General features: G+C 36.7%; 1 protein-coding gene across 2 annotated transcripts; it reads right to left on the reverse strand.

Moving 5' to 3' along the window:
• Positions 1-939: 939 nt before the first annotated feature.
• LOC125214492 (uncharacterized) lies at positions 940-7,920 on the reverse strand. Of its 2 annotated transcripts, XM_048115540.2 has the most exons (12): positions 7,697-7,920; positions 7,210-7,310; positions 6,473-6,702; positions 5,615-5,782; positions 5,119-5,476; positions 4,905-5,048; positions 4,377-4,529; positions 4,184-4,300; positions 3,748-3,828; positions 3,314-3,463; positions 1,197-2,960; positions 940-1,123 (listed from the first exon to the last, which is right to left on the reverse strand). In XM_048115540.2, the coding sequence occupies exons 1-12, from the start codon at positions 7,728-7,730 to the stop codon at positions 1,046-1,048; spliced, it is 3,378 nt and encodes a 1,125-aa protein (XP_047971497.1). In that variant the 5' UTR covers positions 7,731-7,920; the 3' UTR covers positions 940-1,045. The 2 variants fall into 2 exon arrangements, with proteins under 2 accessions (XP_047971497.1, XP_047971498.1); XM_048115541.2 differs by lacking the exon at positions 7,210-7,310.
• Positions 7,921-11,022: the final 3,102 nt, after the last annotated feature.

Here is an 11,022-nt window from a genome sequence, read left to right on the forward strand (position 1 = left end):
TCATGTGGCGGAGTAAGAGTTGATTGGGCCCATCATTTTGCCCAATTTCCAACTCATCTTCTTCATCCCACATTGCTTTTTACCGCAAAGTAGTTTAGTTTGCCAAATTTGGTGCATTCGGTCTACATCGGTTGAAGATCAAAAGAAAAAGCGTCTCAGTTTAATTAATTTGCCCGAAACAAACAAAAGTTTCATTCAATGCCATGTATGTCATCGTGCAATTGGTAAATTAGTGAAAAAGAAATTTACAACTAAAATAAGATTACTAATTTTTGTGAATGAGATAAATTAGAATAAAGTGATTATTGATAATGGATGGAAATAATATTATTATAAAGTAACAATTTTATAATACTCTCTCTGTCCTGAATGTTAAACATTCTTTTTAAGCACAAGATTTTAAGCACAAGATTTTAAGCAGTGGTAAAATAAAGTAAAAATAAAGCATAAGTGCAAAAAAAGTAGTGAGAAAAAGTAGGGAAGATGATAAAACAAGAGAGACGGTCCAAAAAGAAATACACTTCACTTGTAATGGGATGGAGGAAGTATTATATAAAGCATAATTCTTTGTTCGTAGAATAGAAAATGTTCATACAATTTATTAAAGGTAATGATGTTCATACAAAAATTCATCCCTACCTATTAGGTTGAGTTCAAATAAAATCCCCTTGTTTGTGAGAATATGAAAACACAAACATTGCACACCTATAAGCTCTTCACATGAACCTATCGCTGACTTGCACTGAATTTATATTGCATGTATTATTTATAAAGGCAGTGCAAGTACTATCACATTCTCACAAATAAGAGAATTTATTGGAATCCAATCATGTATTGCATACACGATTTTTCAAAGAAGATTGTGTGAAATAGGTTTACGTTAAGATTCATAAGACAGTACTACTAATACTTAAAAACTTAGCCCTACCAAAACAAAACTTAGATCAAAATATGATAACGTTTTATTTCGATCATCAAGAATCAGACGGTCACTAGTATATGCAATATTACAATACCCATGTTTATCACTGAGGCAGGTTGCTAACTATTGTGAAACTTGTGGTGATCGAGCACCAACACGTGGAGACGAAGAAGCTCTGACTGCTGCATAATCTGGTGTACCCTGCAGTAAATGCAAAGACAGATGTGACTCAGGTCGGGGTGGATTTGCCAACGGAAAATGTGACAGAATATACCTGTCGATTTTGGTTCATATGTTGAGTGAATTTATGTTGTGGATTGGGTTGGTGATATTGGTGCAGTTGTTCGTCCGGTTGCCTTGGTGGATCGTGATGCACATTGTGTCCTTGCGTATTCATAGACCCTTGCTGCTGCTGCTGGTGTTGCAGAAGCTGATACTGCTGGTACTGCTGCTGCCAAAGAAGCTGCTGTTGCTCCTGCGACGAGTGCTGTTGATACGCCAGTTGCTGTGCTTGGTAAGTGGCGCCCTGAGGTTGTTGGTATTGGGTATTATGTGCCTGCTGAGGATTCAGGTGAGGCTCGCAACCTTGCTGTATCTGTGGATGTTGCTGCTGTTGAGACGGCTGCACTTGATATGGCTGCTGGGTTAGATACTGTTGCTGCATCTGATAGTAGGGATGCTGCATTTGCAGCTGCTGCTGATACTGCTGTTGCAGTAATTGCTGCTGCTGGTAATGATACTGCAACATCATCTGGTTCATGGCCAAGCTCTGTTGTTCTTGCCATTGTTGCTGAGTCGTTGGAGCAGCCGGATTCATGTTTTGCTGAGCATAAGAAAATGGTTGTGAGGAAACCGGTTGCTGTCCTCCCGACATGCTTATCGAAGTAGGAGATGTCAAGGTATCCATTTGCTGGTCCAGATCAGTTGCTCTATCCTCCGACTGACTACGTTGTTGTCTAGCAGGAAACTTCTGAGCGTTGTGTTGATTTGTGATGGGCTCGTCTTGTTCAGTTGCTTTATCATCCACAACCGCCCCTACTTCTGACTGGCTGCGTCTTCCACTACCTTGATTTTTTACTAATTTATGGCGATCAATGTGGGGAGATTGCTGTAACTTAAGCTCCCGATCTTGAGCTTGGTTTTGGTCTTGGAACCATAACGATGCATGTCCAGGAGCTTGGACCACGTGATCTATTTCAGCTGAGTCACCACAGGTGCTAGAAGGCTCCCCTGGATGATGCACTTCCCTTGGTGCATTATGCTGAAGACTCACTGATCCATCTCGTTCAGATTCACCACGGACTTTGAGAGAGTCGACTGAATGAATGCTCTTCGGACTAGTCCCATACTCATCACAAGTCATGGGGATCAACTCCCGAGATTCCTTTTCCTTTTCCTTTTCCTGACACTTCGACTGGTTGAGCTCATGATCCAACTCCGGTTGAACATTGGGTAAGCTGGATTGGCATGCTTCAATTGATTCAGTTCTCTCTATTGACTTCCCAACCTCATCTTCTTTAGACTTTATACCAAATTCAGCACTAACATCCATTGGCTCTGGTACGTCTCCTCTAGATTGGGACGAGAAATCCTTGACTGAATCATGGACAATTAAAGCATTCCCCGTAGCATGGTCAGAAAATTCAACAGCAACAACCATAGGCCCCAGTCCGTCTTCTCTAGACTGACAGGAAACTGTAGCTGGTTCAGTGTCTCGAGATTCATCAACATTGGACAAAACTTCTTTGGTCGACAGCAGTTGCACTTTTTCCTTGGCGTTGCTGCTCTGGTCCATAAGAGGTGCGGGAGATTCAGGTACACGTTCTTCCCCGTGAAGTTGGTTGGAATGGTTTGTCGATGGCCGGCTAAGCACATGGTGGTCATACTTCCCTTTCTTATCCCTGGTCAAACATATTGGGAAACTGCCCGGTGCAGGGTGCTTAGACGGTGTCTTTAACCTTAGCAACTGGGGGAATAATTTGATGTGACGATTCCATGCTTCTTTTATATCATGCAAAGTCCCGCAAAGATTGACAAACTGAAACCAGTATACGAATATCAGGCATCAATGCAGCATCAGAAGAACAAGAATCAGGTCTCGCAGAAACATAGAAAATTATGCTCGAGTACGCTAAAGTTTATTCTTGACACAGTCATGGATTCAGTAAGCATGCTTCTCGGTATTAGTCAAACAATATCACCGAACCATTTAAGTTCAAATACGAGTTGCGTGCTTAACACAGATCATCGATAAAACTTGAGGAAAATACAAGAAAACATATCCATTTACAAACATTTATACCCCGTAAAATGGCTATGAAATAATGCAAGAATGATCACATAATGACAAAGTGTCAGCATAATGATACCGAGTGATGATGGAAAAATGACCTCCAAAAACAAGCATGATAGGTTTTCTCGATCTTTGGCATCCAAACCTTCATTTTCATCTAATCCGGGTGAAATGGCATCTGCTATGACTGAATTTATGATGTTGAGATGGCTTGCTCCTTCATGAGTTATTGCAAATTTTACTAATTCCTGCAAATGAGAAATAACAATTGATTGTTGACCTTTAAGCCTTGTTGGTTTTGTATATAAAACACACAAATTATGCTAGACAAGTAAATCTAGAGTAGAAAAGGGGATAACTCCATACTTTGTAATGTTAAATCTGGAAACATCAGTGATCTATTTTAGATTTGTGTAGAACGGAGATCACTTTCTCTATTTAATGACCAAAGGAAGGAAAGAACACCCAACGATCGCATGCTAGTCTTCATTTACCTTATCGATTAAAAAATTAATAGAAACAATAATAGTACCTCTAAAAGGAATCTGCAATGAGGCACCTGTTGTATACCTTCAATTAATACATCTCTACAAGCAGCAGTGCTACCTGTTGTCTATCAGCCAGTTAGGTTTAGTTAGAAAAACTTATGGAATCAGGAACGAGCAACATAATATATCTTGACAAGAGAAATTATACAAAGACTATAGAAGAATATTCCAGAATAGTGTGCAGAACATCTTTGGCACCCAAGAAGCCGAGACATAATCCATAATTTTTTCACTGCACTATACGGTATGCACACCTATGGTAGATATGTTTTCCAAGTCGAAAAAGTGGGGGCTAAGTGTAAACACTCTCAACTGATTGCTTTCTCACCATTCATTTCTTTTGCAACTTGCCAAAGCACGAAAACTACATTATAGAACTAAGTTTTCTGATACTAGAATTACTCAAGTCAAGTTTCATACCAAGAATGTAAGGCGAGCAAAGTGCATATACAGAGTGGGAAGAAGGCGTAGCTTCTGCTTCTCCCTTGCTTTTTTAAGTGCTTTCTCATATGTGGCAGAAGCTGCTGCAAAGTTCCCCTAAAAGTTCAAACCATGCCTTTAGCACCAAGTTCCTCAACCAAATGCTGGAAATATGCAACAATGTTACCCATACCAAACGTCTTTCCAGGTTAGCTTGTGCAGCAATGCTTTCAATGAAGTTGGAATCAGTTTTTGGATCACAAAGAGCTAATGCAGCACGAGCACCATGGGCATCTCCTATGTGCTCCTTAAACCTTGCATCAAATAAATGGATTTCTGGTACAGTCTGCACCATATTAACAAATCAGAAATCAAATTCTCTAAAACAAAAACATAAAAAGTTCTTTCTTTACAGATAAGACAAATTAAATGTTAAACTCAGATATTTCACATGTAGTAGAAAAAAGGTAAAGGAAATACTAATAATTTAGGAAAAGCCAAATTTGAATAAGGTTAAATGCAGAAAAGCCAGTTATACATAGCACTAAACATTGTACGCATATTTCCAAATCATATCAATTTCGGCTTATACTATCAAGAAGATTTTCGGATCTCCGAGACCCCTTCCCGCACCAAGCCAGCAGAGGAACCATGCATAATAAGACAGTTTGACTGTATCCAGAAATTGACTAACTTAACCACAAATGAGGGAGAATTGAACCTTTAAAAATATTTGAGTGGCCCGGGCTAGGGAAGAAATAGCCAGCTCACGTCCTCCTTTTGATTCCAGGAACTCCACATATCGTATCCAGAATTCAGGGTAACGGGCACAAGGAATCAAGCATCTTTCATAGAGTTTCATGGTCTGAACATATATAGACATTTAAATAGTATGGTAAATCTATACAGAAGCACGATAACTGTTAAAAACTTGCCTGGTCCAAATTGTCTTCCTTCTCAATGAAATCCAGGTAGAGATGCCAATTAATTAATTGGTCATCATCGAGAGGAGTAACATCAAAAAAACGCCTTTGGATCCTTGACTCAAAACGTTTTACTTTACCATCCATGCGGCATGCTTCCAGATAGAATTCTTCACCAATATATCTATATCTATCCAGCGCTTTGGATTTGACGGTTCTATTGGAAGAATCTAGCATATCCTTGATGACAAGAGCAATTTCACCCTTAGATAATTCCATTGCAGCACAAGGAACAGATATTTGCTCTCCTATGCTGTCACTTTTTTCATATCCGATCTCCTCTTCCAAATTCGCAACAAACTGCTTGAAGCTGGAGTACAGGGTGAAAAAAATGTGAATGACAGAAATAAATAGGGTAAGTCATAGTTGTGATATTCGAGAAATTATTGAGGGCAGTGGGCACTGAAAAGCATACCCCTCTTTTTGGATAAGTTGGAGAATGACTTACTTGTCATAATACAACTGCAGCTTCTTTGTCGGACACCTCAATGCCCAAATGTAACTTTGTGCAAGAAAGCTCCACCCCTCCTGACTGAATTCATATTTCATGTACTTGTCCCATAGGACATGGCAAAAGTAATCCTTTCCAACAAATGAGATGGCTCTTTCAAACAATCTGCCAAAAACGAACGACATATTTAGTACTATTAGTACATAATAACTCCTATAATAGGATCCCAGTTTTTCAATCATTCTGCAGCACAAACCAGTATCAGAAAAAAAGCTTCACTGACACAGGAAAGTTACTCATTTATGGGAAAACTTGAATATTTGGCTACATCACTAGCTTGATTGACTTGGTATCTATGAGAGACAACATTAGACAGTCCAATATCACATGCTTAGTTTTTCCATCATTCGATTTTTTTGTTTTTTCGAGTTCAGAAAATTATACGGCGGCTATACGTCCAATCCAATAATAAAAAGGAGACCCATGGATTCATGATAAGAAGAGGAATCATTTGATTCCTCTCCTATATATAAGTTACAAAGGTTGGTGTCATTAATCCAAATTTTGGTAAAGGTCCACTGATAGAAGTAGCACTAATTCATTGAAGTTTTTCCCTAATGCCAATACACACAAAATATTTACTTAAGGAATCAAATCTGGGTTCTAACAATAACCTACTCATGTATATCAGTTTTCTCATAAAAAACTGCAGCCTGCAGCTCATCAAAGTTCATTGGCCAATAAATCTCCTAAATAAAAACATTAGACAATTTAGCTCCAAAGAAAAAAAAAACATTCAAGCATAGATTATTATCTAAGGAAGTGCCTATAAATGGACAGATTCATTGATAGTACCGCCGAATATCCCCAGGGGATTCAAAACAAGCTGCAGCAAATGTGAAATAATCTGACCAGAAACCGACTGAATACATTGCCACTTCCACTGCTCGCTCATAAATATCAACAGCTTCTTGAGAGTTGCAAAACTTTGCCTTCTGATAAGCATATTTCTCCAAATGCCAATGACACAACGGGAATCTTGACAAAAAGGATTCATATGCAAGGGAAATGGTATTTATATCCTCCTGCAGTTCAAAGTCATTTGTTAACTGGGGCATGACATAGTATTGATAATATGTTCCCTGCAATTTAGAAATAGGTAAATTCTAGTGCATTCACCAACCAGTGGTAGCATGTTTATGCATATCCTAACCGAATCATCAATACAAACACGTCATTTTGTATATTATGATATCAAACTTTCGGAAAAAACTTAGTTGCTGATTCTCAATAACATATTACATAAATTTCAGTGGGTGCTATCTAACATCTCACAAGAACTGCTTTTTAAGGACCTAAACAGAATGGCCATCAGTAAGAAAGGAGAACAAACAAGGATGATAAAAGTACATATATTTGAAGCATATCCAAGATTAATTGTTTAAGCACCAAGCGCTTGAGAATTCTACTAATTGGATACAAGAGTTTAGTGATAAAGTTCAACATTTGAAAATAAATGCAGAGGCAAGCACGTTTAACGAACATCATCACAACAGAAATCTTATTAACAGCTGGAACATATATATACGTACTGGAGATGCAGTTTCAAGCTCTGAAATCAACGATCTCCACGAATTGTAGTCTTGCGGGCAGCCAGAAATTACATTGCTAACTTTCTCAGAAAGACTGATGGCTATAAAAGCACATGATGATTGATTAACCACTAAATATACAGCTGATAATATATGCATCTATTATGTAAAATGGATACAAGTTTATGTAAAATGCAATCACTAACAAATATATCCAATAAGTTTACTTTATTAAACCTATTTTGCATTAACCAAATCAATAAGCATAAGAACATCTAAATGTCAATCTGTTTTGCTAAACCCTTAGCCAATCAAACAAGCAGAAAATTAATAAATTAGTAATAAATAAATAAACAAATACTACATCATGTTGAATTAGAGCAATGAATCAGCTTAAATTTTTACCCTCCAAACCAATTTTTTCACACGCATGAATTGAATAATTAAAGTAGAAAGCAGTTGAAAGTAATTGAAGTGGAATAATTACTCAAATTTGCGGTGGCGGAGGTCGGCGCAGCCATTGAAAGAGCTCGCTCCTGCTGCTAGGGTTTTGATAGTAGTAGAAGTAGTAGCATTCCTTGTGTTTATGCATTCGCCATGACTTGTTCACCTTCTTTTCTCAGTGAACAAGTAATCGAAGCTTGCTCAACATAGGAAATTTTAGGATTTGATTCATCTTTAAATATTCCTCTTTTTTTCTTCGTTATTCTCTCATTTCATACACGTCCTTATTAAATTGATTTACAAAATAATTTATAAAATATGAAATTCCATTACAATTTTGAAAAAATTATAGTAGTACTCACAGTAGTCATTAAAATTTGAAAAACTGCATAATTAAAATCTCATTATTCCAGTAAAAAAAAGCGATTCCGTCGCCTTGGCGTCCACCACACTCCGGCCTGACATCATGTGAGGCGTTCAATCAAGTTATCAGGATACGTAGTAGCCCGTTGAGGGGAGACCTTAACCCACTCGCTCCCATAAACCCATCTCATTTATTAATCGAGGGGACCAACGCGCACCAAAATGTGTTCAGTTAAATAAAGTTGGAGTGGGTTGTGTCGTTATATATCGTGTATGAACTCATAACTTTTTGAGTATGCCCGAAAGTGTTAGGATTGTCAACTGTAGATTAGTTTGGTATTGTCCGCTTTGGGCCGAGCTCACCTACGCGGATTTATTTTTAGATCACTTTCAAAAGCCCTCAAACTTGTCAAACCGAGATCACTTCGTGAACGCGCACCAAACATTACGGGTTCGACTTGAACTTGAGTCATCTAGGGCCCGACTCCTTGGACACATAGGGCCCGAACCAAACCATCTCAGCTCTAATACCACTTTCTAGGATCGTCGACTACTACATTAGTCTAAGATATGTGGAACTGTTGTTCGTGGCAGAGCTAGGCAGGAGAAGATCGGGTGTCGACCAAGAATGCTGCGAATGAAGCTGTTCAAGTATTTTTTTTTTCTTAAATTAGTCATCAATATTAGTATTCCCTCCGTCCCGATTAAGATGAAATATTTCTTGTCGGTGCAGGATTTTAGGAGTTATTGGTAAACGTGTGTAATTGAAGAGAGAAAAAGGTGAGTGGAAGTATTAAAATGAAGAGAGAAAAAGAGGTGAATATTCTAATTGGAGTGAGAAAAAGTGGTTGAGTGTATTAATTGAAGAGAGAAAGTTTCTAAAAGTAGAAACGTGTCATTTTATTTGGGATAGATTAGAAAGGAAAACGTGTCATTTTAGCTGGAAACAAGAGAGTATTGTTTTAAGAAAATATATATAGAAAAATAATAGATCCGTCATTGATTATTTCAATCTTCTAATATGAGTAAGATCGATAACCTCTTATTACTCAGAATTTGCGACGAATAATGTTTAATCCAATGATTTCGATTTACTCATTTCATATTGTGAGTCTATGACTACATGATTTGTAATATTAATTTAAGAGTAAAGTCCAGAATTGGTCCTGAACATATGGTCATTTTACAATTTTGGTATTAAACTTTATCTTTTGGATTTTTTGGTCCCGTACATTTCAAATCGGATCATAATTGGTCCTAGACTAACTGTTCCGTTAAAAACAAACGGTCAACGCGTTTAATCCCAATTTTGACCAAATTAGAATTTTAATTCTGATTTTTTACTCTCTAATTAATTCTCTAATTATTTTAGTAAATATTCATTTAAAATCAGAAATAAATAATATGAAAAAATAAAATGAAATAGAATTGCTCACACTAAAACACGTCTGCTCTCAACACTTAGGAAATTATCTCAACACTTACGAAATTTACTCAAAACGTCTCTCTCTCTCTCTCAAGGATTCACTTCGACGTAACCCTCCTCCGATCGGCGATGGCGAATCAAAGGCAGACGACAGAATCCTTCTTGACTAACCCTATTTTCTTGGCGGAACGAAGAAACCCTTTGCTGAAAGTCGATCGCTCCATAACTAGTGTTTGAGAGGAAGAGGAAGGAAGAAGATAAAAGATGAGAGGAAGGAAGAAGATAAAAGATGAGAGGAAGGAAAAAGATGAAAGAAAAGGAGTAAACGCGATGTGAAGAAGATGAAATAAGAACCCTAATCTATTATATATTTATGATTTTAAATGAATATTTACTATAATAATTAGAGAATTAACTAGATAGTAAAAAATCAGAATTAAAAGTCTAATTTGGTCAAAGTCGGGATTAAATCCGTTGACCGTTAGTTTTTAATGGAACAGTTACTCTAGGACCAATTGTAATCCGATTTGAAATGTACAGGACTAAAAAATTCAAAAAATAAAGTGACCATATATTCATGACCAATTTTAGCCTTTACTTTAATTTAATTACCGAAACATTTTACTAGATTTTATAGTACAGTAGTATTTATTTTTAAGCAAGTCATGACCGGGTCCATTGTTTGTTTGGCCATAGATGGATAACTGTATTTTTAATTCATTGCGGCAAAATGTTTAAATTTATTTATTTAAATACCTAAATCTTGGTAGCTTTCATCATGTTAGAGAACTATACGAGGTATAGATGTAGTGGTTTATTTAATTGAAGCAAATGATTTGTTCATTATTTTGTTTCCTGAATTATGACTTACACTTTTGGAGGGTGCTTTTCGTTGCGATTTAAAATTCTTCGAAAGAGTTTGATAATACAAAACTTAAGCATAAGTACATCAATATAATTAAAATGTAATAAACAAATCTTAATGTAACACATATGTCTTAACAATAATATTCAAAATTGCTCGAGTTCGAGTACGAATATTACTACATGAAATTGTATTTTGAGAAGTCTTCTCAAACATTATTCTCTATCATATTTTATTATTTTTTTACTTTAACTATTTATTATTATTTTTATAAAATGAGTGCGCAAAAGTGACCGAGACTCTTATTGACGGATGAGTGCGCAAAAGTGCGCAAAAGTGCGCAAAAGTAATATACATACATAGCGTGGATCTAGGATTTTGATGTGTAGACCAACTCATTGACTCATTGTTAATAGGTGTGAGTTACTTTTTTTTCTGCGTTGCCAAAAGCAATTGTAACATGGTTAATAAAAGACAAAAAGAATGATAAATAATGAGAGAAAAATAGTTAGAGTAGATAATATTATGATTGTCATTAAACACAACTTTAACGTCAAAAGAGGAGATAATATTCGGAAAACAACTATAGAGTCGGTATAATTATGATCAGTGGCGGACGCAGAAATATTTTGTGGTAGGGGCTGGTTGTACATTAAATTTTTTGTAGTTAACATACAACTCCCTTCGTCTTTTAAAATAGAGATTTCTGCAGCGT

Source organism: Salvia hispanica, chromosome 3 (assembly GCF_029641045.1).
Source record: "Salvia hispanica isolate PSC_SH4W2 chromosome 3, Shi_PSC_v1, whole genome shotgun sequence".
In the NCBI taxonomy this organism is placed as follows: Eukaryota; Viridiplantae; Streptophyta; class Magnoliopsida; order Lamiales; family Lamiaceae; genus Salvia; species Salvia hispanica.

Excerpts from the sequence above, each read along its gene's own strand:
- LOC125214492 (XM_048115540.2), bottom strand. The coding sequence starts at position 7,730 with ATGGCTGCGCCGACCTCCGCCACCGCAAATTTGA. Across the intron at positions 5,477-5,614 it reads CTGCAGTTGTATTATGACAA|CTTCAAGCAGTTTGTTGCGA; the intron begins GTAAGTCATTCT and ends CCTGTACTCCAG. Across the intron at positions 2,961-3,313 it reads TATCATGCTTGTTTTTGGAG|TTTGTCAATCTTTGCGGGAC; the intron begins GTCATTTTTCCA and ends TACTGGTTTCAG.